This window comes from Melozone crissalis, unplaced genomic scaffold (genome assembly GCF_028551555.1).
Source record: "Melozone crissalis strain CALT ecotype California unplaced genomic scaffold, PUWL_Pcris_2 ptg000587l_1, whole genome shotgun sequence".
NCBI lineage: Eukaryota > Metazoa > Chordata > Aves > Passeriformes > Passerellidae > Melozone > Melozone crissalis.
The window spans coordinates 234-20,254 of record NW_026536273.1 but is presented as its reverse complement, the minus strand read 5'-3'; the positions used below and the strand labels follow the sequence as shown (position 1 = coordinate 20,254).

The following is a 20,021-nucleotide window of genomic DNA, read 5'->3' as shown; positions in this document are numbered from 1 at the left end:
CTCCCCAAGTCCTTGTTGCCCCCGTGTCCCCCCCGTCCCGGTGTCCCCCCCGGTGTCTCCACTGTTCCCCCCATGTGCCCCCCGTGTCCCCCCGGTGTCCCCGCCGGGGCGGCGCCCTGGGGTGGCCCGTGGCGGTGTCCGCCTGTCCCGCTGTCCCCCCCATGGCGGTGTCCCCCCGTGTCCCCCCGTGTCCCCCCCGTGGCGGTGTCCCCGCTGTCCCCCCCGTGTCCCCCCGTCCCGGTGTCCCCGCTGTCCCCCCCGTGTCCCCCCGTCCCGGTGTCCCCGCCGGGGCGGCGCCCGGGGCTGGCGCGCGGCCAGGGCCGACGTGCCGCCGCTCCCGGCGCTGCCTTTTCCTCGCCGCCGCCGCGGGGGGGGGGGGGCGCGGGGGGAGCGGATGGAGCCCCCCCCCCCCCCCAAGGGCCCTTCCGGCCCCGCGGCCCCTCGGATCAAACATTAACCGGGGCCGGGGCCGGGGGACGCGGCGGGGCCGGGACAGCCCCGGGACAGCCCCGGCGCGGCCACCAGGGACCCCCGGGCCATGCGCAGCGGCCATGGGGGCGGCGGGTGAGCGGGCGGGGGGGGACAAGTGTGTGTGCGGGGGGGACAGGTGTGTGTGTGGGGGTCCCAGGGGTGCGGGGAGGGATCCCAGGTGTGCGTTTGGGGGTCCCAGGGGTGCGGGGAGGGATCCCAGGTGTGCGTGTGGGGGTCCCAGGTGTGCCGGAGGTACTCAAGTGTGCGGGAAGGGGGTCCCAAGTATCCGGGAAAGGACCCCAGGGGTGCGTTTGGGGGTCCCAGGGGTGCGGGGGGGGGGACGGCTCAGGTGTGCCGGAGGGACCCACGTGTGCGGGGAGAGACCCAGGTGTGCGGGAAGGGGGTCCCAGGGGTGCGTTTGGGGGTCCCAGGGGTGCAGGGAGGGGACCCAGGTGAGCAGGAGGGACCCCCAGGTGTGCGGGAGGGACTCAGGTGTGCGGGGGAGGAAAAGGGGGTGACCCACGTGTGCGAGGGGGTCCCAGGTGAGCGGGAAGGGTCCCAGCTGAGTGTGGGGGGAGATATTTTGGGGGTGCCCAGGTGCGTCCCGCGCGCTCAGGTGGGGGCTCCAGGTGTGTCGGGGGGTCCCGGGGATCGCCGGGAGGGCGGGAGGTCCTGGGGGGCGGGGCACTCAGGTGAGCGCTGGGCTCCCAGGTGAGGGGGGGCTCTCCGGTGTCCCGAGCCCGGGGGGGCCCCGAGCCCCCCGGTGTCCCCACGGCCCCAAATGTCCCCGATGTCCCCGTGTCCCCCCCATCCTCAGGATGTCCCCGTACCTCCCCCCCAGGGGCTGTCCCCGTGTCCCAATCCCGGCGCTGTCCCAGGGCTGTCCCCGTGTCCCCCCGTGTCCCCAGGGCTGTCCCCAATGTCCCCGTGTCCCCAGGGCTGTCCCCGTGTCCCCATGTCCCCATGTCTCAGGGATGTCCCCGTGTCCCCGTGTCCCCAATGTCCCCGTGTCCCCAGGGCTGTCCCCGTGTCCCCATGTCCCCATGTCCCCATGTCTCAGGGATGTCCCCGTGTCCCCGTGTCCCCAGGGCTGTCCCCGTGTCCCCATGTCCCCATGTCTCAGGGATGTCCCCGTGTCCCCGTGTCCCCAGGGCTGTCCCCGTGTCCCCATGTCTCCATGTCTCAGGGATGTCCCCGTGTCCCCAATGTCCCCAATGTCCCCCCGTGTCCCCAGGGCTGTGCTCGCTGCTGCTGCCGCTGCTGCTGTTGGGGGTCCCGGGGCGCCCCCAGCCCCCCCCCGAGGGCCCCCCCTCGCTCTGCGACCCCCGAGTGATGGAGCGCTTCATCCTGGAGGCGCGGGACGCCGAGCGCGGCACGGTGAGGGGACAGCGGGGACAGCGGGGGGACATTGGGGGGACATTGGGGGGACAGCAGGGACAGCGGGGGGCGTGGGGGCTTGGGGGCTTCGACATTGGGCATTGGGGACATGGGGACATCAGGGCATGGTGAGGGGACAGCGGGGACAGCAGGGACACATCGGGGATAGCGGGGGGACTTGGGCACATTGAGGGGGCGTGGGGACACTGGGGACATCGGGGGGCTGTGGGGACATTGGCGGGGCTTGGGGACATGGAGGGGTGTGGGGACATCGGGGGGCGTGGGGACACAGATGGGGGACACGAAGGGGACACGGGGACACCTCGGAGGGGCTGGGGACAGGGAGGGGACACGGAGACCCCTCGAGGGTGTCCCCGTGTGTGTCCCGTGTGTGTCCCCGTGTCCGTGTCCCCGTGTCCCCGTGTCCGTGTCCCCGTGTGTGTCCCCGTGTCCGTGTCCCCGTGTCCGTCCCCGTGTCCGTGTCCCCGTGTCTGTGTCCCCGTGTGTGTCCCGTGTGTGTCCCCGTGTCCGTGTCCCCGTGTGTGTCCCCGTGTCACCGTGTGTGTCCCCGTGTCCGTGTCCCCGTGTGTGTCCCCGTGTCCCCGTGTGTGTCCCCGTGTCACCGTGTGTGTCCCCGTGTCCGTGTCCCCGTGTGTGTCCCCGTGTCCCCGTGTGTGTCCCCGTGTGTGTGTCCGTGTCCCCGTGTCCGTGTCCCCGTGTCCGTGTCCCCGTGTGTGTCCCCGTGTGTGTCCCCGTGTCACCGTGTCCGTGTCCCCCAGGTCGGGTGCGGCCCCCACTGTGACCTCCCCGAGGCCGTCGCTGTCCCCGACCCCGGCGTCAACTTCAACCTGTGGCGGAGCCTGGACGTGAGTGGGAATGGGGCAAAACCACGGGAAATCGGGAAAAACGGGGAAATGGGGGGAAACCCGGGAAATCGAGAAAAACGGGGAAATGGGGGGAAACCCGGGAAATCGGGAAAAACGGGGAAATGGGGGGAAATCCCGGGAAATCGGGAAAAACGGGGAAATGGGGGGAAACCCGGGAAATCGGGAAAAACGGGGAAATGGGGGGAAATCCCGGGAAATCGGGAAAAACGGGGAAATGGGGGGAAATCCCGGGAAATCGGGAAAAACGGGGGGGGGGGGATCCCGGGAAATCGGGAAAAATGAGGGAAATGCCGGGAAATTGGGAAAAATGGGGGAAAACGGGGGGAAAACCCGGGAAATCGGGAAAAATGGGGAAAATCAGGAAAATTCGGAGAAATTGTGGAAAAATCGGGGAAATTCGGGATAAATCAGGGAAAATCAGGGAAAATCGGGGAAAATCGGGGAAGATCGGGATAAATCAGGGGAAAATGGGGAAAAATCAGGGGAAAAATCAGGGAAAAATCAGGGGAAATTGGGGAAGATCGGGATAATTCGGGGGAAAATGGGGAAAAATCAGGGGAAAATCAGGGAAAAATCAGGGAAAATCCGGGTAAGTCGGGAAAAAACGGAGAAAATCGAGGAAAAAATGGAGAAAATAGGGAAAAATCGGGGCAAAATCAGGGAAAACCAGAGAAAATCGGGAAAATCGGGGAAATTGTGGAAAAATCAGGGAAAATTAGAAGAAAAACGGGAAAAATTTGGAGAAAATCGGGGAAAATCAGGGAAAAATCGGGGAAAACCGGGGATGAAGCCCCCCGTGACGGCCGTGCCGGTGTCCGGTGTCGCGGCAGGCGCGGTCCCGCGCGCAGGAGGTGGCCCGGGGCCAGGCGGCGCTGGCGGCCGCGGTGCTGCGGGCGCGGGAGCTGCTGCGGGACCCGCGGGTGCGGCCGAGCCTGGACCGAGCGTACGGAGCGGCGCGGAGCCTGGCGCGGCTGCTGCGGGGGCTGCCCGCGCCGGTAACACCGGGATTTGGGGATAAATGGGGGGAATTGGGGATTCATGGGGTACGGGAGCCTGGCGCGGCTGCTGCGGGGGCTGCCCGCGCCGGTAACACCGGGATTTGGGGCAAAAATGGGGGGAATTGGGGAAATTCATGGGGTACGGGAGCCTGGCGCGGCTGCTGCGGGGGCTGCCCGCGCCGGTAACACCGGGAATCGATGGGAAACTGGGGGGATTTGGGAGGAATCTGGGCGGATTTGGGGAGGTTTGGGGTTCCTGGGGAGGTTTAGGGGGATATCTGGGGGTCTTGGGGGGAGTTGGGGGGTCCTGGAGGGGTTTGAGCGAGATTTGGGGGGTTTGAGGGTTTGAGGGGCTCCAGTGGGGTTTGGGGGTTTTTGGGAGTCTGGGGGAGTTTTGGGATTATTGGGCTTTTTCGGGTTCGGGGATGTTTTGGGGTTTTGAGGGGCAGTTTTGGGGTTTTTGGGGTTTCTGGGAGTTTTGGGGTTTTTAGGGGGAGTTTTGGGGGTTTTAGGGGGAGTTTTGGGGGGGTTTCTGGGGATTTTGGATTGTTTTGGGTTTCGGGGGCGGGCCGCGCCCCCCTGACCCCGCCCCTCCCGCAGGCCCCGCCCCCGCCGCCGCCCCCCGCCCCCGTTCGGGTGCGGACCCTGCCCCGGCTGCTGGGGGTGCTGAGCCGCTTCCTGCGCGGGAAGGTGCGGCTCTACCTGGCCGACACCTGCCCCAGGTGAGCTGCCAATCAATCACTGCTGGAGACAGCTGTCAGTCACTGGATACAGCTGTCAATCAACGCTGGAGACAGCTGTCAGTCACTGGATACAGCTGTCAATCATCGCCGGAGATTCTGTCAGTCACCGCCGGGGAAAGCTGTCAGTCATTGCTCGAGGCAGCTGTCAGTCATCACCCGGGACGGCTGCCAATCATCGCCCTGAGCCGGCTCTCTCAGCCAGCAGCTGTCAATCGGCACAGACAGCTGTCAATCATCACAGAGCGCTGCCAGCCATCATTGCCACCAGCTGTCAATCACACACAGCTGTCAATCATTATCGATAACTGTCAGGACTGAACGCTGTCAATCAGCGTGGAGAGATGCCAGTCATCAGCAGCAGCTGTCAATCATCACCGTCAGCTGTCAGTCATCACCATCAGCTGTCGATCATCATCAGCAGCTGCCAATCATCACGGACCAGCCCTGATCACCAGGACTGTCAGCTGTCAATCACCAGGACTGTCGGCTGTCAATCACCACGAACGACAGCTGTCAATCACCAGGACAGTCAGCTGTCAATCACCACGAATGACAGCTGTCAATCATCAGGACAGTCAGCTGGCAATCACCAGGACTGTCAGCTGTCAATCACCAGGAACGACAGCTGTCAATCATCAGGACTGTCACCTGTCAATCACCAGCACAGACAGCTGTCAATCACCAGCACCAGGAGCCGTCAGCCCCCCCTCCCCTCCCCCCGGCACGTTGCACGTGCCGGCAGGTGATTGACAGCTGTCAATCATCCCCCTCCCGCCTGAGCGCCCTGGGCTGCCCAGGCCCCGCGGGTGATTGATTGACAGCTGTCACTCAGGGGAGACCCCGCCCCCTCCCATGTAACTTAATGCAAACACGAGAATATTTATGAGAGCCCCGCCCACCCCGAGAGAGCCTGCGCCGAACGGGACCCCCAAAACAACCCGGGACCCCCCAAAAACCCAAATGAGACCCCCAAAACAACCCGGGACCCCCAAAATAACCCGGGACCCCCAAACTAACCTGGGACCCCCAAAATAACCTGGGACCCCCAATATAACCCGGGACCCCCGAATGGGACCCCCAAAACAACCCGGGACCCCCAAAGTAACCTGGGACCCCTAAAATAACCCGGGACCCCCAAACCCCAAACGTCATCCCCGAACGGGACCCCAAAATCAGCACCCTCAAACCCTTTGGGGCCCCCAAAATCACCGGGACCTCGAAAATAACCCGGGACCCCCAAACCGGGATCCCCAAAATCTCACGGGACCCCCGAATCGGGAGCCCCAAAACCCTCGGGACCCCAAAACCGGGACCCAAAATGATCCGGGACCCCCAAATTCCATGGGACCCCAAAACCGGGACCCCCAAACGTTCTGAGCCGCCCCCCGAACATCCCAGACCACCCCAAATCCCCCGAAATTTACCCCAAATTTCCCCAAATCTTTCCCAAATTTCCCCAAATTCCCCCCCGGGCTCAGCCAATCCCCGCGCGGACCGGGCGGCGCCGGGGCGGGGCTTCCCACGGCCCCGCCGCTCACAAACCACACCCATTTATCATCAAGCCACGCCCATTTCTCCTCAGACCACACCCATTTATTGCCGTCAAGCCACGCGCATTTCTCCCAGCGCCGCTGGCCACGCCCCCGCTCAGGCCCCGCCCCTTTTTCTCACCTCTGTGGGCGGGGCCAGCGCGGCTGCGGCGGCCGCGGGTGAGCGGGACCGGGGGGATTTGGGGCATTTTGGGGCATTTTGGGGCGTTTCGGGGATTGTGGGCTTTTTGGGGGGCTCAGGGGGGTTCGGGGTCACCCCGGGGGGGCTCAGGGGGGGTTCGGGGGCGGGGGGGGCCCCGGGTTGGGGTGGGGGAGGGGCAAAATCCGCCCGGGGCAAAGTCTGACCTTGGGGGGGGGGGAGGGGAAGGGCGGCACCTGCGGAACCCCGGGACCCCCCCGGGACCCCGAAATATCCCAAAATAACCCGAGAGACCCCAAAATATCCCAAAATACACCCAGGGACCCCGAAACAGGCTCGGAACCCCCCCAAGGGACCCCAAAATATTCCAAAATATCCCGAGAGACCCCAAAATATCCCAAAATACACCCAGGGACCCCGAAATACCCCAAAATGCATCCAGAGACCCTAAAACACACCCAGGACTCCCCAGGGACCCCAAAATATCCCAAAACAGCTCCAGAGACCCCCAGGGAACCCAAAATATCCAAAAATACACCCAGGGACCCCGAAATGGCCCAAAATATCCCGAGAGACCCCAAAATATCCCATAATATCCCGAGAGACCCCCGAATAACCCCAGAGACCTCAAAACAACCCCCGGGACCCTCCGAGACCCCAAACTATCCCAAAATACACCCATAGACCCCAAAATACCCTCGGGACCCCCAGACACCCCCCCCGGTTGCCATGGAGACGTTGCGACGGTGCTTCCACGGACGGGTAAAGCCCCGCCCCCTCTCCCCCTCCCCATTTTGAGGGGGTCCTGACCCCGCCCCCTCCCCCATTCCGGGGGTCCTGACCCCGCCCCCATTTTGGGGGTCCTGACCCCGCCTCCATTTTGGGGGGGTCCTGACCCCGCCCCCATTTTGGGGTCCTGACCCCGCCCCTCCCCAACTCGGGGGTCCCGCCCCCCAGCCCCCCGGGGGCGGCCCCGTTTCGTATTCCCGGCACAGAAACCCCCGGGGCGAGGAGGAGGAGGAGGAGCAGGAGGGGGCGGAGCCAATGGTGCGGATGCCCCGCCCCCGGACACGCCCCCGACGCAGACCACGCCCCTGGCTCCACCCCCTGGCCACGCTGGCCCTGGGCTCGGCCATGGCGTTCCTATTGGGTACGGGACCGCGAGGGCACGCCCACTGTGACCACACCCTCTGACCCCGCCCACCGTGACCCCACCCCTTTATGACCCCGCCCCCTCTGTCCCCGCCCCCAGGGCTGTTGGTGGCTGCCCTTGGCCACACCCCCTGCAGGGGTGGGGCCGTGGGGGCGGGGCCTCTGCCGGGAGGCTCCACCCCCGATCTGGTTTGGGGCGGGGCCAGCGCAGAGGCTCCGCCCCCACGGCCCCGCCTACGGGAGCTGCTGAGGCGGCACCTGAGGGAGGAGAGGGTGGAGCAATGGGCCAGGTGAGTGACCAATGGTGACCACTGAGTGATCAATGAGTGACCACTGACCACTGAGTGACCACTGACCATCACTGACCAATGAGTGACCACTGAGTGACCACTGAGTGACCACTGACCAATGAGTGACCACTGACCATCAGTGACCACTGAGTGACCACTGAGTGACCATTACTGACCATTACTGACCACTACAGCCCCCCGCCCCTGTGACCCTTGACCCCTGAGTGACCCCCGTGTGACCCTGCCCCTCCCCCGCAGGGAGGTCAGCTCGGGGCCGCACGGGGCGGGGTCAGGGCGTGGCCGAGCTCTCGCCCAATCAGTGCTGAGCGCCCTGGCGGGGGCGGGGCTGAGCCGGGCCTGGAGCCGCCCCCAGCCCCTCCCCCTCCCAGTACGGTAACGAGGGGCTGGGGGGGGTCAGGGGTCATCGGGAGGTCACAGAGGTCATTGGGGGGTCATTGGGGGTCATGGGGGGTCACCAAGGGGTCAGCGGGGGGGATGGATGGGTCAGGGGTCACTGGGGTCAGTGGGGGCAGGATCACTGGGGTGGGGGAGGGGCCAATTGGGAGGGGTCAGAAGCTCAAAAGTCCTTGGGGTCAGTGGGGAGGCAGAGCTGACCCTGACCCCTGACCTTTGCCCCCAGGGGGGCGGTGTCGCTGCGCTGGGTGGGGCCGGGGGGGGAGGAGCTCGAGCGGCTCCCGCTGGACCCGGAAGCGTTCTGCGCCTGGAGCGCGCCCGGGACGGCCACCGTGAGTGACCCCTGACCCCTGACCCCTGCTGACCCCCGCTGACCCCCGCTGACCCCCGCTGACCCCTGACCCCAGGGCGGGCTGGTCTATGGGCACTACGGGAGGCCCCAGGACCTGGCGGAGCTGCGGGCGCGGGGGGTGGAGCTGCGGGGACACCTGGTGCTGCTGCGGCTGGGGCGGGGCCGCCCCGCCCAACAGGTGAGAGGGACACGCCCACATGGGGGCGGGGCTGGTGCTGCTGCGGCTGGGGCGGGGCCGCCCCGCCCAACAGGTGAGAGGGACACGCCCACATGGGGGCGGGGCTGGTGCTGCTGCGGCTGGGGCGGGGCCGCCCCGCCCAACAGGTGAGAGGGACACGCCCACATGGAGGCGGGGCTGGTGCTGCTGCGGCTGGGGCGGGGCCGCCCCGCCCAACAGGTGAGAGGGACACGCCCACATGGGGGCGGGGCTGGTGCTGCTGCGGCTGGGGCGGGGCCGCCCCGCCCAACAGGTGAGAGGGACACGCCCCCTGATGGGGAGACCACACCCACAAACTGGGGGAGGGGCTGGGGAGGGGCAGCCCCGCCCAACAGATGAGACCCCAAAAATCGGGGTTGGGGTGGGTGTGGTTTATTGCCCCTCCCCCATTCCCATTGTGCCCCTCCCCCACTGTGCCCCTCCCCCCAGGTGGCGGCCATGTTTGCCGCGGGCGCTCGGGGGGTCCTTTTTTACCGCGACCCCCGGGACACGGCCGGGCCGGGGGGGGGCCCCGCGCTGGGGGGGGGCACCACGCCCACCCTGCACGTGAGTGGGGGCGGGGCTCGGGGGGATGGGGGCGGGGCTAGGGGGGATTTGGGGGGCAGTCTGGGGGTGGCTGGGGGTGTTGGGGTAATTTGGGGGGGTATTTGGGGGTCTCTGGGAGTATTTTTGGGGACATTTTGATGCCTCTGGGGGCATTTTGGGGCAATTTGGGGGTGTCTGGGGTATTTTTGGGGAGGGGTCTCGGTCTCTGATGTCCTGGCAGCCATGTCGGATTGGCAGCCATATTGGATTGGCAGCCATATTGGAATGGCCACCATATTGGGATGGCAGCCTTGTCGGTTTGGCAGCCATGTTGGATTGGCCACCATGTTGGATTGGCCGCCATGTCGGATTGGCAGCCATGTTGGATTGGCAGCCATGTCGGATTGGCAGCCATGTTGGATTGGCAGCCATGTTGGATTGCAGACATGTTGGATGGGCAGCCATATTGATTGGCAGCCATATTGTCCTGGTGGTCATATTGGAACAGCAGTCGTGTTGTCCTGATGGGGGTCGGGGTCTGGGGGATATTTTGGGGTTATTTTGGGGGTCTCGGGGGTATTTCGGGGAGGGGTCTCGGTGTCATCTGCCCCTACAGGTGCAGGATGGGGCGGGGGACCCCTTCAGCCGGGGATTCCCCTCCTTCAGCGGCCACGCCCCCCCTGGCCCCGCCCCGGGCGTGGCCCCGATCCCCGCCCACCCCCTGAGCGCCGCCACCGCCATGAGGCTGATGAGGTACAGAGACCCTTCCCCTAATTAAACATTAACCCCGAAATTAACCCGGGCCCCCTCCCCAAATTAACGATTAACCCTTAAATTATTCATTAACCCCTAATTTAACCTGGGACCCCTCCCCAAATTCAGTAAAACCCCACCCCAATTTAAATTGGGACCCCTCAAATTAACCTGGGACCCCTCCCCAAAACGCCCCTGACCCCTCTCCTCTTCCCCATTTGAGGTTTTTTTGGAGGTCTCACCCCTCCCCCACCCGTTCCAGGTCCCTGGGCCCGCCCCTCGCCCCCCCGCGCTGGGGGGTCCCGGGGGGGTCGCTCCGGTTCCGGCCCCGCCCGGGGGGGCGGCGGCTGCAGCTGCGGGTGGGGGCGGGGACGCGCCCCGGGACCCTCACCAGCGTCTTCGGGGCCCTGCGGGGGCGCCTCGAGCCCGGTGAGGGGCGGGGCCGCGAAGGGGGCGGGGCCAGGGTGGGCGGGTTCCGTGGGGGCGTGGGCAAAGCGGGTGTGGTCAAACGGGGATATGGGCAGGGTGGGTGTGGCCATGTAGGAGTGTGGTCATGGTGGAAGGGACGTGGCCAGGGTGGGTGTGGTTGGAGGTGGGCGTGGTCATGGCGGGGGGAGGGCGGGGCAATGAGAATAATGGAGGAGGGTGTGGCTGAATTGGGTGTGGTCCAGGTGGGTGTGGTCATGTGAGGGGAGGAGCCATGGGAGGGCGGGGCAATGGAAAACAGGGACGGCTGAAGTGGGTGTGGTCAGTGGGTGTGGCCAATGCAGGCTCGTTGTGTGGGCGTGGCCAGAGTGGGGGGGACAATGAGCAGGCGTGGCCAATGGGGGTGGAGAGGTGGTTGGAGAGGGTGTGGCCTTGCTGACCCCAGCCCCGCCCAGACTGTTACATCATCGTGGGGGCCCAACGCGATTCGCTGGGGCCGGGGGCGGCGGCCTCGGGCGTGGGCACCGCCCTCCTGCTGGAGCTCGCCCGGTTCTTCGCTGCCATTGGCCGAGAGGGTGAGAGAGAGGCAGGGCTCGGGCTGGGTGGGGCCGGGCGTGGTCTCTGATTTGGGGCGGGGCTGAATTTTGGGAAATTTGGGGAATTTGAGACTCCCCAAATGGAGGGGGGCGTGGCTTGGGGGGGGCCCAAACTGGGGCGGGGCCATGGGGGAGGGGCGGGGCCTTCATTACCCCGCCCTTGGGGGGGTCTCCCCTCCCCGCCCCCTGGCCCCGCCCCCCTGACCCCGCCCCCCTGACCCCACCCCCAGGGTTCCAGCTCCGCCGGACGCTCCTCTTCGTCAGCTGGGACGGCGCCGAGTTCGGACACTTGGGGGCCACCGAGTGGCTCGAGGTGACCCCGGTGACCCCGCCGTGACCCCCCATGACCCCTGTGACCCCTCGGTGACCCCATCGCCCCTCCCCCCAGGGCTACCCCGGCCTCCTGCACACCAAAGTCGCCGCCTACGTCAGCCTGGACCGGCCCGTGCTGGGTGCGCCCCGCCCCCTCCCCCATCCGGGGATTTAGGGGGGGTCTCGGCCCCGCCCCCACCCCTGACCCCGCCCACACCCCCCTGACCCCGCCCCCCCCCCCCGCAGGCGCCGATCGCTTCGTGGTCCGGACCAGCCCCACCCTGGGGCCGCTGATCGAGAGCGCCCTGGAGCAGGTGGGGGAGGGGCCAGAGGGGGGGAGGGGCCGGGGGATGGGGTCAGGAGGGTGGAGGAGGGGCAGCCCCGCCCCTTCCCTCCACGTCACCGCCCCTCCCCCAATGACAGGTGGAGAGCCCCAACGAGGGCGGGAAATCCCTCCTGGAGCAGCTGCGGCGGCCGGGGCGGGGCTGGGAGAGCGACGTGTGAGTGGGCGGGGACACACCTGGGGACACCTGGGGACACACCTGGGGACGTTGGGGGCACACCCGGGGACACACCTGGGCACACCTGGGGAGAGCTGGGGACATTGGGGACATTGGGGATACACCTGGGGACATACCTGGGACACAGCTGAGCGCACCTGAACACACCTGGGCACACCTGGGGACATTGGGGACACACCTGGAGACACACCTGAGCGCACCTGGGGACATTGGGGACACACCTGGAGACACACCTGAGCGCACCTGGGGACAGCTGGGGACATTGGGGACACACCTGGGCACACCTGGGGAGAGCTGGGGACACACCTGGGGACACCTGGGCACACCTTCAGGCGTCCCCCTGTCCCACCCGTGTCCGTCTGTCCCCCAGGATCCGCCCCCTGGCCCCCGAGAGCGGCGCCTTCCCCTTCACGGCGGCCGCGGGGGTCCCGGCGCTGGAGCTCGGCTTCGATGAGGTGAGACCCCCAAAGTGTCCCCAAAATATCCCCAAAGTGTCCCCAGGGTGTCCCCCTGTCCTTGTGTCCCCTCTGTGACCATGTCCCGTCTCTGTGTCCTCCCCGTGACCGTGTCCTCGGTGTCTCCCTGTGTCCCCCCTGGTGTCCCCACATGTGACAATGTCCCCCCATTGTCCCCACAGGCCCCGGGCGGTGGTGGCAGCACCCGTGCGGCCCTGGGGACACCCGAGGACACTCTGTCGCGGCTCGGGGCGCGGCTCCGGGGCCGCCTCCCCGCCGTGTCCCGCGCCGTGGCCGCCGTGGCCGCGCAGCTCCTGCTCCGCCTGGGCCACGACCCGCGGCTGCCGCTAGAGCCCGCGGCCATCGGGGACGCGCTGGTGCGGCAGCTGGCACCGCTGCAGGTGGGTACAGACCAGTATAGACCAGTATGGACCAGTATAGATCAGTACTGACCAGTACGGGCCTCCATAAACCAGTACAGATCAATATAAACCAGTATAAACCAGTATAGCCCGCGGCCATCGGGGACGCGCTGGTGCGGCAGCTGGCGCCGCTGCAGATAAGCATAAACCAGTATAAACCAGTATAAACCAGTATAAACCAGTATAAAAAAGTACAGACCAGTATAGAGCAGTACAGACCAGTATATCCCAGTACATCTCAGTCCCTCCCAGTCCATCCCAGTATAAACCAGTCTAGCGATTTTCCCCGCAGGCGCGGGGCCTGTCGCTGCAGTGCCCATAAATCCCCTCCCAGTATACCCCAGTATACCCCAGTATACCCCAATATAAACCAGTATAAACCAGTATAACCCGTTTCCGCAGGCGCGGGGCCTGTCGCTGCAGTGCCTCTCCTCGGCCAGAGGGGGCGTTGTGCGCGCGGCCGCCGCGCTCCGTCGCGACATGTCGGGATCGGACGGCGCCAACGAGCGGCTCAACCGCGGCTTCAACGCGCGCCTCATGGCCGTGAGTGTCGCCTGTGTCACCTGAGGGTCACCTGGGCCATCCCAGTGTCACCTCTGTGTCACCCCTGTCCCTGTGTCCTTCTCACAGTGTCCGTCTGTCCCGCAGGCGGAGGCGTCGCTGCTGTCCCCGTTCGTGTCCCCTCTCGTGTCCCCGTTCCGTCACGTCCTGCTGGGCCGGGGCGGGCACACGCTGGCGGCGCTGGTGGCCGAGCTGGGGACACAGCGGGGGACACCGGGGGACAACGAAGGGACACCTGGAGACAACCTGGGGACACCTGGTGACAATGTGGGGACAACTGGGGACAACCTGGGGACACAAGGGAACAGCACAAGGACACACAGGGACAGTGAGGGGACACTTGGGGACAGCCAGGGGACACCTGGGGACAATGTGGGGACACCTGGGGACAACAAAGGGACACCTGGGGATGGCATGGGTACACACAGGGACAATGAGGGGACACCTGGTGACAGTGAGGGGACACCTGGGGACAGTGTCCAGCTGCGGCTGGCGCTGCTGGCCTGGACCCTGCGTGGCACGGCCGGGGCGCTGGCGGGGGACAGTGGGGACATCGGGGACATTGGGGGCGGCCTCGGGGACAGTGGCGACTGCGGGGACATGGGCGGTGGCCTCGGGGACATTGGGGACATTGGGGGTGGCCATGGGGACATTGGTGACATCAAGAGTGGCTTTGGGGACATTGGGGGTGGCCTTGGGCACAGCTGGGACAGCGAGGACACGTGGGGCTATGGGGACAGCTGGGAGCGGGGTGGCCCTGGGGACACTCAGGGGCACCTTGGGGACAGGAATTGGGATTTTGGGGACCTTGGGGACACTCAGGGTCGGGTTGGCCCTTGGTGACGCCTTGGGGACAGGTCGGGGCGCAGCCACGCCCCCTCATTTGCATCAGCCACGTTTATTGGCCGTGACCAGCATTGGGACAATAAAAGCAATGAGGCCACGCCCATCAATGACCACACCCATTTACGACCATGCCCATTTATGGCCACGCCCACATGGCCACACCCATGTTGGCCACACCAATTCATGTTTGTCCACTCCCATTATTGGCCACGCCCACACAGGCTCCACCCCTGAGATTGCCCCACCCATGAGTCATTGGTGGGTGGAGCTTTATTGTCCTGGCAGCCATACTGGAAAGGCAGCCATGTTGGATTGGAGGCCATGTTGGAATGGCAGCCATGTTGTCCTGGTAGCCATATTGAATGGGCAGCCATATTGGATTGGTGGCCACATTAGAATTGCAGCCATACTGTCCCTGGCACCCACATTAGATTGGCAGCCATGTTGTTCTGGTGGCCATATTGGATTGGCAGCCATATTGTCCCCAGCGGCCATATTGTCCCTAGGGGCCATAGAGTCCTGGCAGCCATCTTGTCCTGGCAGCCATCTTGCTCCCCCATCCATCTGCATCCCTTGGCGCCTCTCCCCGGCGGCCATCTTGCCGTGGGCGTGGCCGGGGGCAGTGTCAGCACTGGGGGTCCCCTTTGGGGGGGCTCTGCAGGCTCTGCTGCCCCGGCAGCGTCACCCCCATGCGCAGCAGGTCCCTGCGGGGGGACACGGGGGTCACTGCGGGGTCCCTGTGCCCCCCATGACCCCCCCAGTGCCCCCAGACCCCCTGGTGCCCCATGGCCCCCCAACTCCCAGTGCCCCCCATCCCCTCGATATCCCCCCAATGCTCCCCAATGCCCCGTTTGGCCCCCATTTGCCCCCCCAGTCCCCCAATGCCCCCCATTTCCCCCCATACTCTCCACGCAACCAGGGCAGCAGCTCCAGCCCCCAATGCCCCCAATGCCCCCCAATGCCCCCAATGCCCCCAATGCCCCCCAGTGCCCCCAATGCCCTCAATGCCCCCAGTGCCCCCAATCCCCCCCAATGCCCCCCATTGCCCCCCATTTTCCCCCGTACTCTCTGCTCAGGTGGGGCAGCAGCTCCAGCCCGGTGACCCCGAGGGGCTCCAGGTGCCCCCCCGAGGGGGGGGTGGGGGTGGGCTCGGCCTTGGGGGGGGCGGGCTCCAGGCAGGAGGGGGAGGGGCTGCGGGGAGAGAGGGGAGGGGTCAGAGCCACGAGCCGGAGACCCCCCCTGCCCAAAATCAGGGGTGCTGAGACCCCCCAATGAACTCAGGTGTGCTGGGACCACTCCCAATTAATTCAGGTGTGCCAAGACCTCTCCCCACAACGCATCCAGGTGCTCTCTCCCACTTTCCCCCCCCCAGGTGTGCCCCCCTCACCTGCGCAGGCTCTGCGGGTGTGGGATGAGCCAGTCCAGGGCTCCCCCACCCCACAGGTGTGCCCAGGTGTGCCCCTCACCTGCGCAGGCTCTGCGGGTGCCGGATGAGCCCCCAGCGCACCCAGGTGTGCCCAGGTGTGCCCCTCACCTGCGCAGGCTCTGCGGGTGCCGGATGAGCCCCCAGCGCACCCAGGTGTGCCCAGGTGTGCCCCCCTCACCTGCGCAGGCTCTGCGGGTGCCGGATGAGCCGGTCCAGGGCGCGCACCAGGTGCGGGAAGGTGGGGCGGGCGTGGCGCTCGCGCTGCCAGCACTGCAGCATCAGCCGGTGCAGCGCGGGCGGGCAGCGCGGCGGCGGCGGCAGCCGGTAATCCTGCTCGATGGCGTTGATCACCTGCACAGGTAAATGGGACAGGTGAGACAGGTGAGAGGAACACTGCTAATCCTGCTCGATGGCGTTGATCACCTGCACAGGTAAATGGGACAGGTGAGACAGGTGAGAGGGACACTGCTAATCCTGCTCGATGGCGTTGATCACCTGCACAGGTAAATGGGACAGGTGAGTGGGATAGAACTCGTAACAATCCTGCTCGACGGCGGTGATCACCTGGGACAGGTGTGAATATTGATGATAACATTGGTAATAATCCTACTCGATGGAGTTGATCACCTGGGACAGGTGAGAGACAGGTAAATGGGGCATTTATAACATTGATAATAATCCTGCTCGATGGCGTTGATCACCTGCACAGGTAAATGGGACAGGTGAGACAGGTGAGAGGGACACTGCTAATCCTGCTCGATGGCGTTGATCACCTGCACAGGTAAATGGGACAGGTGAGACAGGTGAGAGGAACACTGCTAATCCTGCTCGATGGAGTTGATCACCTGCACAGGTAAATGGGACAGGTGAGTGGGATAGAACTCGTAACGATCCTGCTCGACGGCAGTGATCACCTGGGACAGCTGTGAATATTGATAATATTGATAACATTGGTAACAATCCTGCTCGATGGCGTTGATCACCTGCACAGGTGAGAGGGTTTTGGGGCCATTTGGGGGTTTCAGGAAGATCTGGGGGGTCCCAGATTTTTGGGTGACTCACGTCCTGGTTGGACACGTCCCAGCAGGGTCTCTCCCCAAAGCTCAGCACCTCCCATGAGCCCATTTTTGGGGTGATTTTGTGGCAATTTGGGGATTTTGGGGTTTTAGGGATTTGGGGTTTTTTGGGGGGGGATTTTTGGGGTTTTTGGGGTCCCACATTTTGGGGTGACTCACGTCCTGGTTGGACATGTCCCAGTAGGGCCGCTCCCCGAAGCTCAGCACCTCCCACATGACGATGCCGTAGCTCCAGGCGTCGCTGGCCGAGGTGAAGGTGCGGAACGCGATGGCCTCGGGCGCCGTCCAGCGGATCGGGATCTTCCCGCCCTGACCGGGGCCCAAAACCCATCAGGGGGACCCAAAATCCATCAGGGGACCCCAAAAACAGCCAGAGGAACTCATAAACCGACAGAGGGCCCGAAAAACCACCAGGAAAACCCTGAAACCCCCAGGAAACCCCAAATCCCACCCAGGAAACCCAAATCCACCTGAGAAACCCCAAAGCCACCTGGGAAACCTCAAAAAGCCCAGGAAATGCCAAAAACCCTCTGGGAAACCCCAAACCCACCCAGGAAATCTCAAACCTGCCAGAATTCCCCCAAAACCCGCTAGAATCCCCCAAACCTGCCAGAATTCTCCTCAAATTCCCCCAAAACCTGCTGAAATCCCCCAAAAACCGACCAAATCCCCCCAAAGCCCAGGGGTCTCACCAGGGAGCTGGTGTAGGTGGGGGTCGTTGTCCCTGTCCCCGTCCAGCGCCCGCGACAGCCCAAAGTCGGACACCTGGGGGACAGGTGAGCGTCCAGAGGGGGGTTCCACACCCCAAAAACCAACAGAATGCCCCAAAACATCCCAAAATCGCCCCAAAACACTCCCACCTTGCAGACCAGGTGAGCATCCACCAGGATGTTCCACACCCCAAAACCCCCCAGAACGCCCCAAAATCCCCCAAAATCCCCCAATCTCCCACCTTGCAGACCAGGTGTGCGTCCACCAGGATGTTCCTCGCAGCCAGGTCACGGTGCACGAACCCGGCCTCGGCCAGGTAACGCATCCCGGCCGCGATGCCGCGCAGCATGGCCACCAGCTGGAGCGGGGACAGGGTCCCCTCTCGGCCCTAAAGTGACAAAGGGACATCACCGAGTGACACGGGGTGACACAGGGCATGGGGACATCGTGGGGACATCACACACAGAGCATGGCCACCAGCTGGAGTGGGGACAGTGCTCTCCTCGTGGCCCTGGAGAGCAGAGAGCATGACCCCAATGTCCCCAATGTCCCCTCAATGTCCCCAGTGTCCCCAGTCCCACTGACACCCCCCAACGTCCCCGATGTCCCCAATGCCCCTGACACCCCCAGTGTCCCCTTGGTGTCCCCAATGTCCCCACCCTGAGGAAGGCATCCAACGCCCCGTGCATGAGGAACTCGGTGACGATCATGGCGGGGCTCCCCGCGCTGACCACGCCCCAATGTCCCCAATGTCCCCAGTGTCCCCAATGTCCCCAATGCCCCTGACACCCCCAGTGTCCCCGATGTCCCCTCGGTGTCCCCACCCTGAGGAAGGCGTCCAGGGCCCCGTGCATGAGGAACTCGGTGACGATCATGGCGGGGCTCCCCGCGCTGACCACGCCGCGCAGCCGCAGCACGTTGGGGTGCAGGAACTGCGCCATGCGCGCCGCCTCGCGCAGGAACTCCCGGCGCTGCCGCTCGCCCCGCGCCGCCCTTGAGCGTCTTCACGGCCACCTCGGCCTCGGGCTGGCCGGGCAGGGAGAGGCGGCCGCGCCACACCTCGCCGAACTCACCTGGGGACAGGTAATGCAGGTAAATGTACCCAAAATATGGTTAAATACAGCCAAAATCCTGATAAACCCACCCAAAATCCCACCCACACCTCGGCCTCGGGCTGGCCCAGGAGACACAGCCGGCCGTGCCACACCTCGCCGAACTCACCTGGGGACAGGTAATGTGGGTAAATGTATCCAAAAATACCCAAAATCCTGATAAATGCACTCAAAACCCCAATAAAGCACCCAAAATCCCACCCACACCTCCTGGAACTCACCTGGGGCAGATGAGAACCCTCCAAAACGCCCAAAATGCCCCAAATCCCCCAAACCGCGGTCCCAGGTGTGTCCCCCCGGGTGTGTCCCCCCAGGTGTGTCCCCGGTGGCACCTGCGCCGATGACCTCCTCGATGGTGACGCAGGTGACATCGATCTCCTGCGCAAAATCCCTCAGGGCCACCTCGGGGTCCTCATACGTCAGGGGGTCGATGTAGAGCTTCCCACCTGGGGACACACCTGGGTCACACCTGGGGACACCTGGGGATACACCTGGGGGCATCACGGATACACCTGGGGACAGCTGGGACACCTGAGAGCCCCTGGGGGACACCTGGGTCACACCTGGGGACACCTGGGGTCATTTCTGGGGACATTTTCAAGGACATTTTTGAGAACAGTTTTGAGGCCATTTGGGGACATTTTTGGGGATATTTGGGGCCATTTTTAGGGCCATTGGGGTCATTTTTGGGGCCATTTTTGGGGCCATTTTGGGGCGTTTTTGGGGTCTCCCTTACCGGCCCCCCCAGGGTTGGGCTCCCGTCGCTGCTTCTCCGCCCGGAGCCGCCAACGCCTGCGGGGACAGGGGGGGACACGGTGATGGAGACCCCAAAGGGACCCCAAAAACACCCCAAAACCACCCAAAATAACCCAAAACAACCCCAAACACCACTAAACACCCCAGCGACACCGAAACTACCATAAACCACACACCTAAATAACAAAACACACCAAAATCCACCCCAGGGACCTCAAAACCCCCAAATCCACCCCAAAATAACCCAAAACACCCCAAAATCCACCCCAGGGACCTCAAAACCACCAAACCCACCCCAGTGACCTCAGAACACCCAAATCCACACCAGAGACCCCAAAAACAAACCCAAATCCACCCCAAAACACCCCCAGGAACCCCAAAAGACCCCAGTGAACCCAAATCCTCCCCAGACCCCTCTAGAGACCCCAATTCCCCCCAAAATCCCCCCCAAAATCCCCCAAATCCCCCCAAATCCCCCCAAAATCCCCAAAATCCCCCCAAAATCCCCCCAAATCCCACCAAAATCCACAAATCTCCCCAAACCCCCCCAAATTCGCTCACCTGAGGGCGAGCAGGGCCCCCCCCAGCAGCGCCAGCACCAGGAGCCCCCCCCAGGGCAGCGGCTCCGGCCACGACCCCCCCGGGGCCCCCCCGGGACCCCTCTGCGGGGACAGAGCGGGAAATCGGGGTGAATCGGGGGGAAATTGGGAAAACTGGGGGGAATCGGGGGGGAAATTGGGGGGTTTGGGGGAAATTGGGGAGATTTGGGTGAAAATTGGGGGGAATTGGAGTGGGTATTTTTGTGGTATTTTAAGGGTGTTTCTGAGGTTGGATTCAGGGCAGGTTTGGGGGGTGGTTGTAGGGCAGGTTTTGGGGTATTTCAGGGCAGTTTTTGGGGTATTTCAGGGATGTTTTGGGATGGTTTTAGGGCTG

At 64.6% G+C, this 20,021-nt stretch overlaps 3 protein-coding genes across 3 annotated transcripts; 2 read left to right on the top strand and 1 right to left on the bottom strand.

Annotated features, from left to right (window-relative positions):
- Positions 1–7,524: 7,524 nt before the first annotated feature.
- LOC128950403 (translation initiation factor IF-2-like) lies at positions 7,525–8,628 on the top strand. The gene is made up of 4 exons (XM_054295288.1): positions 7,525–7,607; positions 7,866–8,000; positions 8,248–8,353; positions 8,429–8,628. The coding sequence occupies exons 1-4, from the start codon at positions 7,599–7,601 to the stop codon at positions 8,626–8,628; spliced, it is 450 nt and encodes a 149-aa protein (XP_054151263.1). The 5' UTR covers positions 7,525–7,598.
- Positions 8,629–8,716: 88 nt separating this feature from the next.
- Positions 8,717–14,360, top strand: LOC128950402 (transferrin receptor protein 2-like). The gene is made up of 15 exons (XM_054295287.1): positions 8,717–8,770; positions 9,020–9,136; positions 9,732–9,868; positions 10,131–10,297; positions 10,750–10,869; positions 11,121–11,203; positions 11,279–11,342; positions 11,449–11,516; positions 11,626–11,702; positions 12,094–12,178; positions 12,361–12,579; positions 13,003–13,143; positions 13,249–13,428; positions 13,645–13,768; positions 14,293–14,360. The coding sequence occupies exons 1-15, from the start codon at positions 8,717–8,719 to the stop codon at positions 14,358–14,360; spliced, it is 1,704 nt and encodes a 567-aa protein (XP_054151262.1).
- Positions 14,361–15,607: 1,247 nt separating this feature from the next.
- On the bottom strand, positions 15,608–19,750 carry LOC128950399 (ephrin type-A receptor 4a-like; the record flags this gene model as incomplete). The annotated part of the gene is given in 9 exon segments (XM_054295283.1): positions 15,608–15,784; positions 16,669–16,837; positions 17,231–17,274; positions 17,462–17,608; positions 18,045–18,206; positions 18,208–18,293; positions 18,665–18,778; positions 19,069–19,124; positions 19,650–19,750. Coding segments are annotated over 9 exon segments (1,056 nt in total), but the record flags the coding sequence as incomplete, so codon positions are not given.
- Positions 19,751–20,021: the final 271 nt, after the last annotated feature.

Bases quoted from the DNA above. Each gene is read 5' to 3' on its own strand.
- LOC128950403 (XM_054295288.1), top strand. The intron at 8,001-8,247 runs GTAACGAGGGGC...CTTTGCCCCCAG, and splicing joins CCCCTCCCCCTCCCAGTACG to GGGGGCGGTGTCGCTGCGCT. The intron at 8,354-8,428 runs GTGAGTGACCCC...CCCTGACCCCAG, and splicing joins GCGCGCCCGGGACGGCCACC to GGCGGGCTGGTCTATGGGCA.
- LOC128950402 (XM_054295287.1), top strand. From the start codon at position 8,717: ATGGAGGCGGGGCTGGTGCTGCTGCGGCTGGGGCGGGGCCGCCCCGCC. The intron at 11,343-11,448 runs GTGCGCCCCGCC...CCCCCCCCGCAG, and splicing joins CCTGGACCGGCCCGTGCTGG to GCGCCGATCGCTTCGTGGTC. The intron at 12,179-12,360 runs GTGAGACCCCCA...TTGTCCCCACAG, and splicing joins TGGAGCTCGGCTTCGATGAG to GCCCCGGGCGGTGGTGGCAG.